Below are 21,302 nucleotides of genomic sequence, written 5' to 3'. Positions count from 1 at the left end.
TCATCAGCCAGGGATTTGGGGTTGCCCTGCATTTCCTGCTGCTGGGAGAGCACGGGGAGCTGGGAGGGATGAGCTCCCCAGAGCCAGCAGGGTTGGACATCCCCAGCTGGGACGCACAAAGCCAGCTGTGTCCGACAAGCTTCATCAGAGAGATAATGTTGCAAGATAATTCCATGGCATCCCCTCACTGGGGACACAGGTGTGAAAACGTGTCCTGGACGTGAAGGAAGTGATGGGAGGGACAGCCGTGGCCCATCATTAGGTGACAGACTCGGTGCTGCTGGAGCTCACTCATTTCACAGCCCCAATAAACCCAGTTTTGTCCCTAATCCCTCAATTTGCTTACAGAGAACAATTCCCGGCATCTTGCAGCAGCTTTGAAGCGCTGGCCCAGCCATCACCCCTGTCATTACCGGCCTTTTACGGGCTGGTAAACAGAGGCAGCGCAGCGTGGGCCAAGCAGAAGCCACTCTCGGCGTGTCTCCCAAATCCCACCGACTGCCAGTGCCAGCAGAAATGTTCATGGCCAGGTTTTGGGGTCCCCTCACACGTCTGTGAATTGTCCCTCTGGGGTTCTGGAGGACATTGGGGTATGCATGTCCCAGTTTCCCTTGCTGGCCCCGCAGAGGGGGCAGATGCCACTGGTGGAAGCCCAAACCTGCAGGGAAGGGGGAGAGGGGTGGGACAGAGCCCGGGCCAGCTGTGACAGAGGGACAGCACTGGAGGAGCTGAAGGGTCGCTGTGGCTGCTGCCGGCCCGTGTCTGTGAGCTGGGTCCTGGCTGAGCCCTGCTGGAGGGTCTGCATTGCCCAGCTGGCCCTGATTGCTGGCCCAGGGGGTGTTGGCCGAGCCCCCCAGAGCCAGGCTGGCCCAGGCCAGGGCACAGCCGGGCTGGGGCTCAGGGTGATGAGGCCGGGCACAGCCGTGTCCCAAAGGATGCTCAGGATTCTTTGTAAGCAACGTGAGGAATTAGGGACAAACCTGGGTTGACTGGGGCTGTGAGCTGAGCTGCAGCAGCACCGAGTCTGTCATGTAATGATGGGCCATAGCTGTTCCTCCCATCCCCTCTCATCGGTCCAGGGCACGTTTCCACACCAATCTCCCTGATGTTGAGGTGTATAATTGTATTGCAACATTATCTCTCTGATGAAGCTTGTCAGCGTGAATTCCTAATTACTTGTTTTTTTGCCACCGCTCCCTTTCCTGACGCCCCAGGCCCTTTGAGAGATGTATAAAAGGTCCAGAAGTTCCACAGAGCTCTATCCACCTTCCACCACTTGACTCTCTTATCACCTTGGTAAGTGCAAGCCTTCTCTCCTCTTTCCTTCTTCATCCATGGCTTTCTCATGGGATCTCTGTCTGAGGCGTTTTGGAGGAACCTTTGGCTGTGGGCTGCTCTTGCTCTCCTAGAGCAGATTGGGATGGTTGGGGCTCTACCAGGAGACCAAGGGCTTGGGAAGCTTGAGGACTTTGCTTCTTCGGATGTCAAAGTCTTCTTAATTCCCATGGGAGAGCAAGACTCAGGGATGGCGAGGGCAGCAAGGGATGTGAGGAGGCATTTTGATGGAATGGGGCACAGTTCAGAACTTGCAATGTTGACTCCTGGTTTTCCTTCACTCTACCTTTTCCCCCTGCCCAGTGTCCTGGGGGTCTGCTGGGCTGTTGCAGAGCCCCTGGGCAGTGCCCTGGAGCCCGGGAAAGGTTGGCTGTCTGTGTCCCAGCTGGGGATGTCCAACCCTGCTGGCTCTGGGGAGCTCATTCCCCCCAGCTCCCCGTGCTCTCCCAGCTGAGGAATTGCTGAGCAACCCCAAATCCCTGGCTGATGATGGGAAAGGGCTACAAGGTCCTTGCAGAAACTCTTCCAAATCCTCATCTGAAGCAGCAAAGCTGACATCACTTCTGGGACCGGGCTGGGATGGGTCGGACACATGGGAAGGTCTAAGGAGGCTCCAAGGAGCCGTGGTGGAACCCACAGGAGAGCAGGAGCAGGAGGCGGTGCGGGGTGTTGGAATGTTCCAGGGGATGAGGAAGGAGGGTCAGCGCTGCTGGCGCTGTTCTCCCTCTCCCTGCGGAGCCTGGGCCACCCGAGAACCCCGAGCGGGTCCCTTGGGGGGCTCCACTCGCCCCCAATCCCCACGGGTCTGGGGCTGCAGGGGCCCTCGGGGGGTGTCCAAGGGCAGGGGGCTGGCGATGGACCCGGGGCTCCCGAGGGGCTGCAGAGAGGAGCCCGGAGCGGGCAGGGCCGGGCAGGGCCAGGCACAGGAGCCGTGGCAGGGGCTGGGCAGGGTCCGGCTCGGGGGCACTCTGCTGCGGGGCGGGGGTGGCCGAGAACGGGCAGGAGGAGCCCGGGCAGCTGCCGGGGCTCCTCGCCCGCCGTGTCCGAGCGGGGCTGCCCGGAACCCCCCGGCAGGCGGGCCGGGCCGGGCAGCGGGAGCGGAGCAAAGAGCAGGCGAGAGCCGGTGAGGATTGCAGTGCGAGGCAGCTTTTATTGGCGTGCGGGGGCAGGGACAAGGCAGCGGAGCGGGGCCCGGGCCGAGCGCTCCCCGCGGGTCCCGGCCGCGGGCAGAGCAGGAGCCGAGGCGGGGCCGTGCCGGGAGCGGGCAGCGATCGCTGCGGGGCTCCGAGCGCGGCGGGGAGGCGGAGCGGGGCCGGAGGATGTCCGTCTGTCTGTCTGTCTGTTTGTCTGTCGGTGCGTCCTTCCTTCAGGCCTTGGCGTGCGGGGATGGGCAGCGGGGGCGTTCCTGGAGCTCTCCTGGATCAGGGATGGCGCTCGGGCTGGGGCTTAGCAGGGCCCGCAGCCTCTGGGGGCGCCGCAGCTGCCCCCAAAACCTCCGAATCCTCTACAAGCGCCAAAGCCGCCAGAGCCCCCAGAGCCCCCACGGCGTCCGGCGGAGCCGCCAAAGCCGCCTCCAACGTAGGGAGCTCCGGCCGAGCCCACGGCGCTCTGCTGCGGGAAGGAGCTGAGGATGGGCCCGGGGAAGGTGACCACCGAGGCCGGGGGCTGGATGACCACCGTGGAGTCGGGGCACTGCCGCACGCAGGGCTCGTTGCAGGTGTCAGCCAGAGGGGCCGGGGTGGCCACCCCGCAGCTGGGCACACACAGGTTGGAGCAGGACATCCTTGAGACTGCAAAGGCTTCTGGAAAAACTGCGGGGAAAAAGAGGCAAAGGTGTGAGAGAGGAGCTGTGCTGAGAGAGATCCCCAAAAGGCTTCGCAGAGCTGCACTTACCCAGGTGATGAGAGGAGTCAAGTGCAGGAGAGTGGATGGAGCTGTGGAAGGAGCTCAGCCCTTTTATACAGCCCAGAGTGCCGGGGGCATCGTCCGGGGCTGCGGGCAGACCCCCCTTCCCCAATAATTACCAATTCACGCTGCCAAGCTTCATAAAGTGAAGGGACGCAGAAAAATTCTGTCATTCCCCCCATTGTGGACATTGGTGTGGAAATGAGTGGACAAAAGAGAGGCGCTTGCAGGGCCAGCCGTGGCCCATCATTACATGACAGACTTGGTGCTGCTGGAGCTGCACTCACAGCTGAAATAAACACAGGTTTCTTCCCAATAAACCTCATTTTGCTTACAAAGAATCCTGAGTGTCTTTTGTTTGACCAGCCATGCCCCTGAGCCAGCCATGCCCAGCTGGGCCTGGCCTGGGCCAGCCTGGCTCTGGGGGGCTCAGACAACACCCCCTGGGCCAGCTCTCGAGGCCAGCTGGGCAATGCAGAGAAGGGCTCGGCCAGGACCTTGTCTGGAGGGTCTGAGTGGTTCTTGATCCTCTCTCTGCTCTCCTGCTCCTCTCTCTTGGTCTCCCCTTTCTCGTTTATCCCACTCATGTGGCACCCACATCCGTGCCAGGATGGATCGTTGGTGAAGCTTCATCTCACATGGGATCTCCCTCTCTGCTTTTTGCACCACCATCAGGTGAATCCAGGACTTTACAAATCCTCCAGTGGTGTGGAAGGGGCTAACAGCGGGCCTGTTAGCTAAAGGAGCAAGAAGAAGCTGAGAAGAAAGAAGAAGCTGATAAGGAGCTCTTTCCAAGGCTGTAACCAAAGAGATCAAGAGAATTGAGGGACTGCAGAAAGATAAGAACTTCACAGCTGCACAAAGTATATTTAGAAAGTTAGTTAAGTCACTGTAACTTTTCACCAATGGTGTTATGTTGATTTATTGTATCCAATACTCAAGGTAGAAGAAGCATAAACAATTAAAAAGTGTATAAAAGGTCAGCCATGTTCGATAATAAAGCGATGCCATCAGAGACTGCTTGTGGTCTCTGCTTTGTGTTGTGACCGCCTCGACAACGACACAGTGGCACAAAAATCACTTAGGGATTCTCCCTCCCAAGGCCCTCCGTGCCCAGCTCTGTGGCATGGGCGTCCTCGGGCAGGACATGGGGGCTGCTGCCCCTCTGTGCTCCCCCAGCCTGCCCCACTCCAGGACTCTGGTCCTGTGCCCTCCTCCCCTGCCACGTCTGGCGTTTGGGATGTGCCCTGAGTGGGTGGGATGGCTTCTCCCTCCCGGCGTCCCTATTTAGCAGCCCGTAAAAAGGATTAATGGCAGATGTGCCGGCTGTGCCAAGGATTTCAAAGCGCTCCTGAGTGATGCCCAAAACTCCCGTGCATAAGCAAAGCAGGGGATTAGGGACATGTCATGTTTTATTGGGGTTCTGAGCTCGGCTTCGGCAACAGATGATCTTTCACTCAGCAATTGGTCACGGTCTGCCCCTCCAGGGCCTGGTGGCTCTCCAGGGCACCTTTACCTGTTCCTAGCCCCAATTAGTATGGATGTAATTAGCCCACGTTTCAGTTTGTGTCATGAGTTTTGTCCGCTTGATTCCATGATTAGCTGGGGCTCTGTCACCGCTTCTGGACAATGCCCCAGGCACTCTGGGGTGTATAAAAGGTCCGAGGGCTCCACAGGGCTCCATCCAGCTCTTCCCATTCAACTCTGCTCATTGATCGCTGTGGTGAGTCCGAGCCTTCCCTCCGTCCTCCCTCCCTCCTCTGCACCTTCCCCGGGGAGTCTCTGGCTGTGGAATTCCCAAGGAATCTCTGTCCCTGTGGAATCCCCAGGGATCTCTGTCCCCGTGGAATCCCCAGGGATCTCTGTCCTGTGGAATTCCCAAGGGATCTCTGTCCCTATGGAATCCTCAAAGGATCTCTGTCCCTATGGAATCCCCAAGGAATCTCTGTCCCTGTGGAATCCCCAGGGATCTCTGTCCCCGTGGAATCCCCGAGGGATCTCTGTCCCTATGGAATCCCTGAGGGATTTCTGAACCCCAGCTCTGCCAGCAGAGGTGCTCCATCCCTCTGATCCCATCCTGGAACCTCCTCTGGGCTCTCTCCTCTCCCTGTTGGTGTTTTCCAAACTCTCCTGGAGCTCTGGGAGCCTTGGGAATGTGCCCATTCCACAGGGAGCCTGGGCCGTGCCCAGCACCCTCTGGGGGAAGAATTTCCCTGATATCCCACCCAAACCTCCCCCCTTTTTTTTTTCTCCCCCTCCCCCTTTTTATGTGATAAAGGAAAACAGAAAATGTATTCCGGTAGAGAAAATTTATTTGGAAAGAGAAGCTTTCCTACAATTGTGGAACAAAACTGTACAGGAAACAAAGAGCATCGTTCCGGGGGTTCAGCGAGGCTCTGGCAAATCACCACCATCCAAGTGATGCCGCCTGTAAAAACGGGGAATTTCCCTTTTTGGCAGCGTTGCCGCGTGCAATTCCGAGCATTTCAAGTCACCTCTCCAAGCTCAGCGCCAGTAAAAAAGCACTTTGGGGATAAGCCAAAGCACGGCGGAAGCAGGCGACTGCGCTGCAAAGCTGCGAGAGAACAGCTCTAAACTAAGGGGAAAAACCGAGGAATTGCAACACGAGCCCGCCTGTGCCGGGGCTGAGCTCCTGGGAGGAGCCGGAGCAGCCCCGGGGCCGCCGCCGCAGCTGCACAGCCAAGGACAGCCGGGATTCCAGCCGGGATTCCACCCGGGATTTCCCTCGCTGCCCGTTCCCCGCGCTCAGCACGTCCAGCGCTTCCCGGAGCGGTAGGAATTGCAGGGATGAGTCCATTGCGAGGAGTAGCTGTAGGAATATTTGGGGGCGCAGCGCGGCTCGGGACGGGCCAGCACCGGCGCTGCCACTTTGTCGCCAGCCGTGACCTCGGCGGGCAAGGCGGGCGCGGCCGGGGGCTCGCCCAGGGCCACCTCCGAGGGCTCCGAGGCTCCCACGACGGTTTGCTGAGGGTACGTGGTGAGGATGGGCCCCGGGAAGGTGACCACCACGGGCGGGGGGTAAATGATCACCCGCGAGTCGCCGCAGGTCACCACGCAGGGCTCGTTGGTGCTGCTGGCCAGCGGTTGGGGACACTTGGGCTCGCAGGGGGTGGCACAGGACAGCTGGGTGGAAGCCATCGCCCGGGAGAGCCTGCGGGGCTAAAAAAACCAAACAAAGAAAGGTCCAAAAGCGAAGCGACAACTCCCGGCGGCTCTTGGATATTGGCATTTGGCTCTAATAGATGGTCAGAGGAAATTGGGATAGAGACAGAACTGGAGTTCTTGCTTATGGACATTTAGGTCTAAAATATCGCCAGAGGTAATTGGGATAGAGACAAAATTTGAGCGCTGGTTTATCGACATTTGGCTCTAAGAAATCGTCAGAGAAAATTGGGATAGAGACAAAACTCGAGCTCTTGTTTATGGACATTTGGCTCTAAGAGATGGTCAGAGGAAATTTGGATAGAGACAAAATTTGAGCGCTGCTTTATTGAACCTTGGCTCTAAGAAATCGTCAGAGAAAATTGGGATAGAGACAGAACTGGAGCTCTGGTTTATTGACATTTGGCTCTAAGGGTTTTTATAGACCAATCAAAATAAAGACACGAGCCGAGCGCTGGTTTACTTGGCTCTAAGTGGTTTTTAGAGATAATTGAGATATTTTTAGAGATAATTGAGATATCTTTAAAAGGATGATGTGCTCATAAACTCGGGAAAAGAGAAGAGTTAAGCCCTCGGCTATTGACACTCTAAGAGATAATTCGGGCAAGAACGAGACTTGATCGCTTGTTTGTTGACATTTGGCCCTAAATGGTTTTTAGAGATAATTCAGATAAAGACAAGAATTGCTCTCCTGGCTATTGACATTTCGTTTTAAGGTCTTGTTAGGGATAATTGAGATAAAACTAAGAATTGCTCTCTTGGTTATCAACATTTGGCTTTAAGGGATCCTCGGAGGTAATTTGTATGAGGTTTTATCTCCCACCTTTAACTTCCCCGCCCCAATTTGTTCTGAATTCCTGTTAAATTTCCCCCATTTTCTCCTCCTCCCCCGAGAGCAGAACTCCTCCTCTTTCCTCCCGTGCCACCTCCAAGCCCCAGCCCTTTGGAGGAATTCCCGAGGACGCGCTGGAACTCGTTCCCACAGCGCCTCTGTTCCTCCCACGCGGGGATAAAAAAATCTGGATTTTCCACGTATTTCAGCGTCCTCTGTTCCTCCCACGCGGGGAAAAAAAAAAAATCCGGATTTTCCACGTATTTCAGCGTGGAATAATCAGCTTAGCACCCTGCTTAATTTTTGTATTATTTTCCTTGCAGATTCCTGTTGTTTCAGGTAGGAAAATATTCTGGTAAAACAAAGGGAAAAAGGCAAAAGGCTGAGAATAAAAGGGAGTATTAAGTGCTCGTTTAATAAGTGAAACATATAATTAAAATATTTATAAAATATAATATATATGTTAGTGATATAATCAAGCCAAATAAGAAAATTACATTTTCACCTAGGGGTGAAATTAATTCAATAATGTTTATTTCTTCAGGTTAAATCCTCACATAAAAGCCTGGTGTAGCATCAGAATTTTTTTAAGCTTGTAAATGAAATTTATCCTTTTGATAATTAAAAAAAAATTAAAACCCATGCAGGGCATTTCCCTCCAAATTCCCAAGTTGGAACGCAGCACTGACCTACAGAAATGCTGAATTTAATCTCTGTAAAAGCGCTTTAGAATTGTAAATCCGTTTTAAGCGTTAGAAATGAAAGTTATTGGCACAGTTACGTTAATAGTCCATAATAATCGTTCGCTGTGGCTGCAATTAAATTAAGGACGGGCTGATCCAAGCAGCAGAGCAACAGAGCTGCACCGAGCTCCCTTCCGAGCAGGATTTTCCACAGTTTTCCATGAATTCCACACCAAACCCACCCTGAACCCTCTCCCTGATCGCGCCACGCAACCAAACGCGAAGTTAAATCCATCCCCGAAACTTTCCCAAATATTTTTCCAGAATGAAGAGACTGAACCCCCTCATTCTCCCATAAATCCCAAAGCCCCGCTTTGACTTTCGCCCCCTTTGCCCAGCACGAAAAGCGCTCCTAAATCCCTCAGCACCGGACCATTCAGGCAAGGCTCAGCCCCGATTTTGAGGAGAAATCCTCTCAAAAGCAGAAGGAAACGGGAAGTTTTTAGAGCCAGGGAGTCCGAACTTACTCAGAGAGGCGGAGAGGAGGAGTCGGGAGAGGCAGTGAGGAGTTGCCAGGGTGGAGAGGGGTTTTATACCCTGTCCCGATGGCCGGGGGCGGCTGAGCCACCCTTTGCTAAAGCGTTTTAATGACTCGGGAGCCGAGCCCGGTGCAGGGATCGCTGCTGGAGCCGCAGGAATTGTTTTGCTCGCTGTTTATGATTATCTAAAGCCGCGTTGGGCAATAACCCCAAAAATGCAGATGGCAAGCAGCCAGGTCTTTTCATCTCGGAATTTCCTGCTTTTCTCCTCCTGGTTTCATTAAGAGGTGAAAATGCAGCGAGAATTAATGAGGTTTTTTTTAGCTTATCTTGGCTAAAAGCTGGAGTGCGCAGGGAACCTTGGAGTGATTTTCCTTATGGAAGCAAAACCTAACACAGGGAATTGTGGCCGTGCCTCGTTTACCAAATCAGGGATTCTTTCCCATAATATTGGTGGGATTTACAGATGTGCTCCTAAATCAGGGGAAGGATCTGGTGCAAAGCTGAAGAGAGAAGCTCGGGGTTATCTTTGGAATAAAAACGAAGCCGTTCATGAATTATGCCCATTGTGAAGTTTAAAATGAGGAGTTTGGTGGAACACTTTCCATAATTTATTCTTTGTGAGGTCACAGCAGCCCGGATTCTCTAGGATGTCATTACCGTGATTACCACGAAATTATTTCCCTGGATGACAAACTCGCAGAGGTTTTGAGATCCCCTTTGAAATATCATTTTCTGATGTCTCCGGAATATTCCGATAAGCTCCAAAGCCCGGCGGGATCTCTGGAGGTGCCTCATAAAATCAGAATAATTCCTGGGATGCCACGAGCCCGGGGATGGTTTTGCCTCGTCTCAAGGTGGGAATTTCCAGGCGCAAAGGTTCCCTCCGGTGGGAAGAGGGAGTGAAAAGGGAAAAGAAGGGATGCAGAGCACCGGGATTTTGGGAAGATCCTCCCAGGGGCTTTTTTTGTGAGCAGGGAGGAGTTGGGGCCGTGTGGGTCCTTTTGGAATCAGGTCCATGGCAGAGGAATCCTCTTTTATTTCCCCCCAGGATTTAATCCTAGCGAGGTTGAATGGACGTTGCCTATGAGGAGGAGCCCAAAATCCCGCCCCAAAATCGTCAATTTTCTTCTCCTCCCGAAATTTCCCATGTCTTTGTTATCACCCTTTGGAATTTCTTGCTCCAACACCTTCCCCCTTTCCAAAATTCCTGTTCCAGACCAGAAGTATTAAAGCACATGGAGAAAGTGTGGAATTCACCCCTCCGAAAGAATTCCAGCTCTCCTCAGCTTATCCCTGTGTCATTTGGGAATTCCCAGCCCAGGAACCGAATCCTTGCTGGCAAAATCAGTCCCTGGAGCAGAACGGGATCAACTCCTCCCAAAATCCCCCGAAATGCAGAAATCTCAGGTAGAATTTTCTCCTTTCCACCCCGTTTTGTGTTTTGTCCTGTGCCCGCAGTTGGTTCGTCAGGAATTGTGGGGCCAGGGATGGATCCAGACTGAAAGAAAGGACGTTTAGGGGGGATTTTGGGAAGGAATTGTTTCCTGTGAGGATGGGGAGGTCCCAGCACAGCTTTTCCACGGAATTTCTGGGAAAATCCATTCTCAAAACTTTCCCAAATATTTTTTTTTTCTGAATTAGAGACTGAAATCCCTCATTCTACCATAAATTCAAAAGTCTTGGGAAAGCCCCCGCTTTGATTTTTGCTCCCTTTACCCGGCACAGAAAGCAGACCAGAAAGAGCCCCTAAATCCCTCAGAACCTGAGTATTTAGGCAAGGTTCAGCCCCGATTTTAAGGAGAAATTCACCAAAACGAAGAAAAGTGTCCGAGGCCAGGCTGGAAGGAGCCGGGACCGCGGCAGGGGTGGAACTGGGCGAGTTTTAAGGCCCCTTCCAGCCCAAACCATCCCGTGAGTAACAAAGAGCAAACAAAGAGTAACAAAGAGCAAGCGCAGACTGCAAACCCCACAACACAGAGCCTTAATATGCATTAATCCTAAATTGTCGTAGAAAATTACATCCTTGCGCAGGGCAGGGGCAGCTTTAATGCCGGTTAATTCGGTTTTTGTGCCCGAACCAGTTCGGCGGGGCTGCAGAGCCGCGGGGTTCGCTGCCGCGGCTGAGTCAGGAGCGCTGCCTCACGGAAGAATCATCAAAGCGAGGATTTGGGGTGGGAGCGCTGCTGCCGGAGCTTCGCAGCCCTCACTTCAAAGCGTCTCTGCCCGCTGACATCAGCGGCAAAAAGCTCGCATCAGCAACAATTCCGCCCATCGGGCAGGAGGAGCTGCAATTAACAGCAATTAACGCCTCGCTCGCCGCGCGTTCTGCTCTATCAGGAGTTCTGATTTCGCAGGAAAAGTCGGAGAAGCCCAAAATCCAGGCGGTGACCCCCGGCCCGCTCAGGGCAGGGAGTGACCTCGGTTGGTCTTGGGTGGTTGCCCAAGAACCGGCGGCTCCCGGGTGGGGATAAATCCCCGAACCCGCCCGGGGAAGGGTTCTGGGGTTGGAGGAACCCGGAGCACACTCAGGGAAGAGTTCTGGGGTCGGTGGAACCCGGAGCACACTCAGGGAAGAGTTCTGGGGTCGGTGGAACCCGGAGCACGCCCGGGGAAGTGTTCTGGGATTGGAGGAACACGGAGCATGCTCAGAGGAGGGTTCTGGGCTTGGGGGAACCCGGAGCACGCTCAGGGGAGGGTTCTGGGGTTGGAGGAACCCAGAGAACACCCAGAGAAAGGTTCTGGGCTTGGCGGAACCCGGAGCACGCACAGGGGAGGGTTCTGGGCTTGGCGGAACCCGGAGCACGCACAGGGGAGGGTTCTGGGCTTGGATGAACATGGAGCATGCTCAGAGGAGGGTTCTGGGCTTGGATGAACCCGGAGCATGCTCAGGGAAGGGTTGTGGAGTTGGAGGAACCCGGAGCACCCCCAGGGTGACTCATCCAAGGGGGCGGCCCCAGAAAATCCTCCCCAGTCCCAACTTCCTGCGCTGGGAACTGTTGGAGCAAACTGCAGCTCCCAGATCGAAGTGCCTGTGGGGTGGGTGCGAGGCAGGCAGGATCTGCTCCAAAAAGATGTGCGGGGTCACGAGAGCTGAGCCTTTTCTGGAGGTTTTTTGGTTGATAAAAAGGATTTTTTCTTTTAGGATGGTCCAGCTTTGTCAGGACCACTGGGAACTTTTTAATCTTTCCGGGACTTCACAGAGCTGTAGAATATATCAAAATATATAAACCAAATATAAATATAATACAAATAAATAGAAAATAAATAAAAATATAATATAGTACAAATAAATGTAAATATTTTATAGATATACATTATTATATAGATGTTTTATAAATATATCTAAATGATACACTTATATTATACATAAATATATGCAAAATATGATACATAAATATTATAGATTTATATACTAATATATAATTACAAGAAAATTGAAATGCCGGGTTGGTCAGGGCGGCAAAGCAAATTCAAATATATAAATGACATAAAATCTGAGCACACCTGCATTCCCTGCTGGTTTTTTGTGGTTTTGTTTTTATTTTTTAATTAATCCTGGTTTCCGGTGTTTGGGTGGAGCCCCAGATCCGAGTTCCCTCGGTGACTTCGCATCTCCCTCTGCTTGCCCCAGGTGGCATTGCACAACCTGCTTCAGTTTCCCCACAAAACTCGGGATTTTCGTCTTTGGAATTATTCCCGCATGGCTTTCGAATTTTTCCCACTCGATTTTGGAATTTTTCCCGCTCGATTTTGGGATTATTCCCACTCGATTTTGGAATTTTTCCCACTCGATTTTGAGATTATTCCCACTCGGATTTTGGGTTTTTCCCGCTCGATTTGGGATTTTCCCCACCCGCGTCCCAGCAGGATGGATCCCTCCCCTCGGAAGGAAATCCCACATTTTCAGGAGGGTTAAGGGCAGGGAAAGCCGGAGTTATTTAATGGGAACAAACCACAGGAATGTAAACAAACGATGCTGGAGGAGGAGGAGCCGCCTATTTTTGGCAACATCTGGGTGTGGCAGCTGCTCGGAGTCACCTTGGTCCTCCCGGGGTGGCTCCAGGGTGACAAATTCTGGCCAACACCGGCCCCAGCTGCCACCAACCTGCCCCGGGGCTCAATTTAATGGGAATTCAATCCCTCGGGGGCTGGAGTATTAACGAAGCGTCATTAATGAAGTTTTGTGCTTAATTGAGTGATGTTATCACCGGATGTTTGAGCATCTGGAGGTTGATAAGGCGTGGTTTGATTAATCCCGGGTTTTTTGTTCGGATGTTTAGTGCAGGAAAAGCAAAAATAAGCGAAAAATTAGGATTTGGGATTTGTTTCTTCTAAATACCTGTAAATGTCCCTGCCAGGGAAGTTCCTTGAGTCAGTCCAAGACACTCAAAATTCCCAAATATCCCAAATTCCCACCCAGTGGTGCATCCCTGAGGGGAGGAGAAGTTTGGCTCCCACCTTGGAATGAATTCCTGCCAATTCCTTCACCCAGCCCCGGGGCGCGTAGGAGCTGATTCACTGAAAATCCAAAACAGCTCCTGCCCCCCAAAAAAATACAAAATAATGATCCCGAAAAATGCCGCTCCCAACCCCCAACCTCTTGTTGCTAAAGTGCAGCTGTTGCCCAACATCTGGATGTCCAAATCCAAATCTTCGTGTCGCAAGGCTTGTGTACAAAGATAATTAATGTTTGCAGAGCGTTCCCAACCCCTGTCATTACAGGAAGGATCATCCAGGAGCTGATTTGTGGAAAAAGCAGATTTGTACATTTCCTTTGTGGATTAGACGAAATTAAGTGGATTGGTGTGGACAGAAAACCCCCAGCGGGGGGGTGGGGGAGGATTTTGGAAACGTGATTCCCTGGAAATTCCAGCTCGTTAATTCCCAGCTTAATCACTCATTACTTCTAGCTATTACTAAATATTGGCTAATATATACATAATATTTAATATTTATATTTATTTCTTTCACATTTTAAGCTGGATGTCCCCACACTGCAAATCGTCCTTGCCTATAATATATAATATTTATATTTATTTCTTTCACACCTTGCAGATGGTCCTTGCCCACAATATATAATATTTATATTTATTTCTTTCACATTTTAAGCTGCACACCCCCATGTTGCAGATGGTTCCTGCCCATAATATATAATATTTATATTTATTTATTTCACACGTTGCAGATCGTCCTTGCCCAACTTGTCCTAGCCTGGTGCCCCAGGGAGGGTGACAGTTCCCAGCTCCTGCCTGTACATGCTTGGCCCAGAATTTTTGTCCTGTTTTTGGAGAACAGCCTCATGAGTCGGCTGGAAAAAAATCATTCCAAGGCTTCAATTCATTTAAAATTTCAGTGTTTTTGTGCTGAACCCAGCACCTGGAGGCAGCAGAATTTCACCCCAAAATCCAGGCTGGATGGGAAAGGCAGAATCTCCTCAATTTTGTGTGGTGGTTTGGTTAATGCTGATGTGGGGGATGTTGAGCCTCAGGAAAAGTCCCAAAGTCACTTCTGGGACCAAAAAGGCTCAAAATAAAATGTGGGGGAGAAAGTTTTCCATCAGAACTGGAGTGACTGGACAGGGGGGTGGGTTCAGACTGAAACAGGGAAAATTTGGGTTGGATTTGGGTTGGAATTGTTCCCTGTGAGGGTCCCAGGTTATTCCATGGATTTCGCATCCCTGGAAGTGCCCAAGGCCAGGTTGGAACCACCTGGGATAGGGGAATGTCCCTGCCCGTGGCAGGGGGTGACACTGGATGATTTTTGGGGTCCCTTCCACCCCAAACCATCCTAAAAAAGCAAAACCCAAAAGTGCATCTGCATGACAGCATTTAATGGGAATGAGAAGCTCAATTCACAAGTGCAAAACTCACTGGAAAGGATAAAATCAAAGAATTCCAGGAGGGTCCATAACAAATCCCCACTCCCATGATTTTAATAGATTTTAGCAGAAGGATTTTGCAAAGAGATTTGCTCTTACAATTGCTGTAAATATTTTGATTTTGTTTTTTTTTTTTTTCCCTGGCTTGCATTAAATGAGATAAAGAAAGGGAAAGAAGCTGGGAGAGCGTTACATGGTGAGGCCAAGCAGAAATAAAGCACAGCAAGGAGCTACAAATTCCTAAATTTCAGAAATGCCAAGTAGAGCTGATTTATTTCTTTCTTTTTAAATGCTGGTTCAGCAAAATTTACAAATGAAGAGGAATTTGGATAAAATTTCATTTTGGAACCCAAGATTTTCAGTCATATCGTTTGGGTGGATTTTGTAATTTTTTATTTTGAGAGAAATTGATAATAAAACGTCCTCATTGGCATAAAAACAAATTTATTGACACACAGCTTTTAGCAAACCAAAAAAAAAAAAAAAAAAAAAAAAAAAGAAAGAAAAAAAAGAAGGAGGTATATATATGTATTTTAAAATCTGGTTTCTTGGAAAATTCTGGGCTTTGATTTGTCCTAATTTGGAATGAGGTCAATAGAGAAATTTCAGTTTTCTTGTAGTTTGGAAATCCTAGTCCTCGGGCAGGTCTAGTGCCAGGAATCCCTGGATTTATGGACTCCATGGGAATCTCGGGAGCTCGGCACTTCTACAATCCATTATCCATAAACTTTAGTCGGGCTCTGTCTGACTGCTCAGTTGTGTTTTTCAGTCTATCCACAGATATCCAGGCAGGGTTTAGGTTGGCCTGCAAGTTCCACAACAAAACTGGGATAAGTGAGGCGGAAAAGGATTAAAACTCCCCAAAGCGCCCCGAAAAGAGGCGTCCACACCTGAGCCCAAAGCGCACCTACCCCCAAACCCATGGAATCCCTGGGAGCCCAGGAAGTTCCTGATGTCCAGCAGGGCCGTGGAGCCCACCAGGGTCTGCTGGGGGAAGGTGGTCAGCGTGGGCCCGGGGTAGATGACAGAGTAGGGGGGAAAGTCGGGCTCCACGATGTCCACCACGGTGTCGGGGTACTTGATGACGCAGGTGTCATTGCGGGTCACGGCAAAGGGCTCGGGGCACGCCAGGCCCACAGGTAGGCAGCACTCATGGAAGGGAGACATGGGGCAGGGCAGAGCTGGAAATGAGCAGGGAAAGAGAAAAAATGAGAAAAAAAAATCATCCTTAGTGTGGCGGGAAATATCTGGGATAAATAACGGGGTATGGGGATTTATGGGAAATTGGGAATTAAGAGAGCTCAGGTGGGAGCTGAATTTGGCAGGGATTGAGGAGGAGTTCAGGTGGGAGTTGAATTTGGCCGTAACTGAGCAGGAAAAGAGGTGAAAATGAGAAAAAACCCATCCTTGGTGTGGTGGGAAATATCTGGGATAAATAGCGGGGTTATGGTAACGCGGTTATGGGGATTTATGGGAAATTGGGAATTACAGAGAACTCAGGTGGGAACTGAATTTGTCCAGTTCAGTTTTCCAACCAGGAACTCTTTTCCTTCCTGATTGAACTTCCTGCTTTTCAATATAATGATATTTTTCAGACCATCACCATTTTAACAACAAAAATATTTTATCCTATTTATTCTCTTCCTCGGATTTTCGCTGTGTCCATCCCACTCCTATTACCAGTGGAAAACCACGACTCCCAACTCAACCCCAGATTTTAAACTCAGGTTTTAATCCTCATTTAAATCCCCAATGTGGAGGTTGGAGCTGGTGTCCTCCTCCCACCCTGTTCCAAGTGGAACAGTGAGATCCACCCAGCTTTTATGGGTCTCATTAGGGATCAGCTGAATATTTGAAATCCCAGAGCACTTTAAACCCAGCCTGATATCGAGGCCAGATTTTCCCTGGGCATGGTTTAATTATGGATTGAAGGCCGTGCTTGCCCTGGTTTGTGCCCACACGGATTGGGCAAGGAAAACGCGGAGGGAGAAGGGATAATTTTCCTCATTTTCCTTATTTTATCTCTGTGGAGCTGCTGGGGGAGAAATTAAGGGGGGGTTGAAATGATTTCCTAAATAAATCCCCATGTCACGCCAGGAATCTGTGGGGGACACAAAATCTGGGGAGGATTTCTCACGTCTCCACCTGAACATCCCATTTTAACCTTCCCAAGTTAAAAATTCTGAGTTTTTTTCCCCAATTGATCCAAGTCCAATCTCCTTAGAGTTGAAGGTGAGGAGAAGGCAACCATGGGGTATTTTTCCAGCTGAAAAGCTGAATCTGGAAGGGCTGATTTTGGTTTTGGGAAAAGAAGACCGGTCTGGGGATTGGGGTCTTCTAGTGATTCCACATGATTCGTAAAAGCTCATCCCAGAAGTCCTGAAAGGAGGTGAAAAAGGAGCACTCGGATGTTCCTGCTACATTTGGAATTCAAAACTATAAATATATTTTAACCGAAGCCAGCAGTAAAGTGGATTTTGAGTAAGGAAAATCTGTGTTCTGCTCTCTGCAGGATTGGAAAAATATTTAGGGCGAGTTCTCCAACTTAAAAGACACTGGAGCCTCCTGGAAGACAGCTGAGGGTGAGAACATTGTAGAAATTAAATTTTAAATGATAATTTCCTTAATGACACCGGCTCTTTAGAATATGAAAAGAGTGCTATGGAATTATTGAGACTCTTTAGGATTCAGAGGGAGTTTTCTATGCCCTCCCTGCTTTCCTGAGCTCTCCCCTCTGAAGTGTAAAACTTCAATTAACTCCAAACTAAAGGATAATAAAAAGGCTTTTTCTGATAAAACACCCTTGCCTTTCACGAGCTTGCCATGTCATTTGATATTAAAATATCAATAATAATAATAACAATAATAATAATTGATTTAAAATGCAATAATTGATTCAAAATTAACTTACCCGGATCACCCAAGGAGGAGAGGAAAAGAAAAGTGATTAGGGAGGCTTCTACGTAGCAAATGCTTTTATACACGTCCCCAAAACGCCTGGAGGATGTGACACCCTCTTTGCATGAAGTCTTAATTAGTTGCAAAACAAACTTTGCTGCCTGCATAACTTCTGCGAGTAATGAAACTGTTTTGCTCCCTGTTTGTGTTTGTTCCCTCCCGGAGCTTCCCAGAGCGTGCTACACCCTCCAGGCAGGATTCACTTTGCCCTTTCAAGGGCCAAAAATAGGGCTCGATCTGCTGCTAATTAACCACATTTCAGTTATTTCGGGGCCTGATCAAGGGTTCTTTTATTGGCATTGGGTTTTCCCTCTCAGGTTCTGTGAAAGGGAGCTGCAGTGGCATCATTTCCTATCAGGGAACTGCATTATTTTAATAATTTCCCAGTGCGGATGGGATTTTTTTATTCCCAAAACCACTCCCAGGGGCATCAATTGTACCCCTACATCCACGGATAAAGAGAAAAAATAAATTCACCATTCCAGAATTCTCAATAAATCCCACAAATTCTCAATAAATCCCACGAATTCTCAATAAATCTTTAATTTCACGGGGTCAGTGACCCCGCGGAGAAAGCTCGGCCTTATCTCCCATCCTCTCCTTACAAATCCTGGGATGGGGTTTAAGTGGAGCAGGTGGATTTGCTCCCGGGCTTTGCAGGGTTTGACCCCAGTGCAATTAAAGGCACCCAAATCCCACCCACGGTTCTGGCTCCTGACTCAAGTTTAAGTCACTCAGCCTCATAAGGCCTTGGTTTTGTTTGTTGGGTTTTTTCCTTCCCTCTCCCCCCAGTTTTTGGGTTGGAAAGGATAAAACTGTGGGAAAGAGAAGGTTGGAACCATCCAGGATTTTTGGGACAGAATTAAGGGGCAGGGGGAAGTAGACAAGAAATTCTTCTGTCCTGATGAAAACTTAATTAAACACAAATTAGAGATGTGAGTTTAATACAAAACCATTAAAGTACTAGAGAAAATGGTGGTGAGTAACTTGTCAACATTTTTGAGTGAGCCAGACATGGATTTAAAATGTTTTTACTGAGATTTTAAAGAGGAAATCAACGACAGAAAAATCACGATAAAGAGACAAATCGGAATTCCCACAGAAAGGGATTTCTGCAGCCAGGAACATTTGGGGTAACAGCCCCCAGACAGTTTTATTTCTTTACTATATAAAATTAATTTAAATCCTATTGCAATACTGGGATGGGGATCACTTAAATATGCGGGGACATCCTTAAGAGCACAATTCAACCTCTGTGTTTCATTCCTGATGCCCAAATCTGCATAAATTCCTTGGTATCAACTCGAACCCTTTTGTTCCCAAGTGCCCACAAATGCTTTTGCCTTAGGACCCCTCTCAGGCTGCAGATATTTATGCTGGGAGGGAAAATTGAGAGTAAATAATAATTAGGAACAAAGGGAGGCAGCTCAACTTCCTGGCACCTCACTTGGGATATGAATCCTGGGAAAGAGGAATGAGAATTGTGGATATCCTGTCCCTGGAAGTGTCCAAGGCAGGTGGGAATGTCCCAAGATTTAATTCTAATTAACCTGCCTAAGGTTATATGAAAAATCTTTTCCACAGGACTAATTCAGCTGAAATGTCATTTGTGAAGATATAAAAGGACACTAATGCATATTTTTTATGTTTTCATATTTATGTTTATATGTTTAACTTTTTTATTTTTATATTTATATTTTTGTATTCATATACTTCTATATGTTTACATTTTATATATATTTATATGTTTATATGTTTATATGTTTATATATATTTTAATGTTTATTTCTGTATTTCTATATTTTTGCATTTTTATATTATATTTTCCTTCAGAATCCACATACTAAGATTTGCTTCTTGCCCTTTAACCACTTAACACTCTTTTTAAAGACAATAATTAATTCTATTTAAATAAAATTCACACAACGTGCTGCTAAGTGCAGATAAACCTTAAACCTGAAGGTTTATCCATCAGAGGTTGGATTTGATGATCTTGGAGCTGGCATTCTGTGAACACTCCCCTCTTCCAAGCCCCATCTGCTGCAGAACATTCTGGAACTCGTCGGGATTTCTGCTCCCTCTGCATTTTTTGGGCCCTCTATAAAAAAAATCTCCTGGGCCCTTCCCTTGCAGGTGGATTTTCCGTTGCCTTTGGCAGATTTTAATTCCAGTTATTATCTGGGTTTAGGGAAACACAGGAGGCAAATGAATGCTCCGAGGTCACCCCGGGAGCAGCTGGAGGAACCCACAGTGAACCGGGTTGCCATTTATTTGAATTCCAGATTTGAATTCCAGCGGCTCCTGCAGGCCTTGGCTGTGGCTCCACAGGATCCGTGGGGGGAAGGAGAACCCTCAAATCCCTAGATCAGCAGGATGGAGCTGGGAATGAAGGACTGGGAGCTCCAAGCCCTGGCAGGGATTTAGGGGGGAGCTGGGAGTGCTTTTGGACGTGTCCTGAAATGGCTTTTCCAGCTGGGGCCTGGAAATCTGCGCCAGTGAACACACCCCTGGGTTTTATTTTAATAAATTATTCCCTTTTCAAAAAGCCCTACGTAGTCACGTTCTGTTGGTGCGCTGTTTTGTGGAGTTGTGGAATAGTTTAAAGACGGAGCTTTAAAAATTATTTAATTCCAAGCCCTCCTAGGAGCACAGGCCACATCCAGCCAGGCCTCAGATGCTTCCAGGGATGAGGAATCCACAATTCCCTGCAAAACCTCCCCACCCTCCCACAGAACATTTTTATCCCTAATTTCTCCCTCAGAATGAGCAGCGAACTTTGATTTCTTTCCATTTTCCCCTCAAAAAAAGTGCTGAGTTTCCCAAAGCTGTGTAAGGCCTTCAAGGCCCAATCCCTAATTAAAGCCAAGGCCTTTGTTTATGTCTTTCGAAACCTGAAGCTGCCACTTAAGAAATCTGCAATTAGTGGGGCCTCCAAATTGCTCCCATGGATGGGGTAATGATCCCCAGGCAGAAAATAATTCCTTTTTAATGAAAATCCCGCCTCAAAAATCACCCCTTAGGAAACGCTGCTGCTGCCAAGGAATAATCGTATCAGTGTGGCTTTATCTGCTTTTTAACAGTTAAAGAGGGGGGAAACCAAGCAAATAAATCATAATAATAATAGTAAACACAGGAGGGTGAAGCTATGGGATTTTTCTTCAATTAATTGAAATATTATCAAAGCCTTTTTTGTGTGCATGAAGTGCTAATTAATTCCAGGTTAATTTTTCAGGACTGAGTTCTGCATTCTCTCCTTGTGGGTCACACTGGCCCCATTTGCATTTCTGACCTTCCCACTCTGTTCCTGTTCCTTCCTCAGGGCTGTTTTCTATCCCAGAATTCCAGAATAATTGTCTTTTTTGGACTGTGAGGCTCAAAATTAAACTGAAAAATCAATTTTTTTCTCAATTGCTTCCTCTGACAAGCCCCACATTTTTACTAAATCTTAATCAAACTTATTTATTTGTTATTCCTTTATCAATATGAAAAATTCAGCTCTGAGCCCTTTCCCTTAAATCCAAAATTAACATTTTGATTTAACAATTATTCCCTGCTTCTGTAATTCCTGAGGAATCAGTGTTGTCCAATGTCCAGGTTTTCTCTGCAACAAATTCCAACATTTGCCTGTTCTGGGAAATCTGGCAGAAGTAAAAACAAAGTTTTCAAATAAAAATCAAACCAGAGAAAATATTTGTAATTATTAACATTATGTTTGCAATAACAAATATGATTGTCAATTATTATTTAATGTGTTGCTAATACAGTAATTATAATTAAAATTTAAATTTTATATTTATAACATTAATATTAATAATGATAAATATACGATATATTCACTATTTATTTATATTTTTATTAAAATACATAAGTAGAAAATATATTTGCATTTAAATATATATAAAATATAAAAATATATGCAATCGTTTTATTTTTCTTTTCTATGTTATTATATTATATATATATAAAATAAATAAATAAAAATTATA

At 48.3% G+C, this 21,302-nt stretch overlaps 2 protein-coding genes across 2 annotated transcripts; both read right to left on the bottom strand.

Annotated features, from left to right (window-relative positions):
* Positions 1-2,781: 2,781 nt before the first annotated feature.
* On the bottom strand, positions 2,782-3,117 carry LOC120501902 (claw keratin-like). Its single transcript, XM_039708680.1, has one exon. The coding sequence runs from the start codon at positions 3,115-3,117 to the stop codon at positions 2,782-2,784; it is 336 nt and encodes a 111-aa protein (XP_039564614.1).
* Positions 3,118-5,534: 2,417 nt separating this feature from the next.
* Positions 5,535-8,646, bottom strand: LOC120501876 (feather keratin 4-like). The gene is made up of 2 exons (XM_039708651.1): positions 8,466-8,646; positions 5,535-6,420 (listed from the first exon to the last, which is right to left on the bottom strand). Exon 2 carries the CDS (start codon positions 6,397-6,399, stop codon positions 6,007-6,009), a length of 393 nt encoding a protein of 130 aa, XP_039564585.1. The 5' UTR covers positions 6,400-6,420; positions 8,466-8,646; the 3' UTR covers positions 5,535-6,006.
* Positions 8,647-21,302: the final 12,656 nt, after the last annotated feature.

The sequence above is a fragment of the Passer montanus genome, unplaced genomic scaffold, assembly GCF_014805655.1.
Source record: "Passer montanus isolate IOZ18808 unplaced genomic scaffold, ASM1480565v1 scaffold209, whole genome shotgun sequence".
Lineage (NCBI taxonomy): Eukaryota > Metazoa > Chordata > Aves > Passeriformes > Passeridae > Passer > Passer montanus.
Note: the sequence above shows the minus strand (reverse complement) of the source record. Positions and strands in the feature narration are given on the sequence as shown.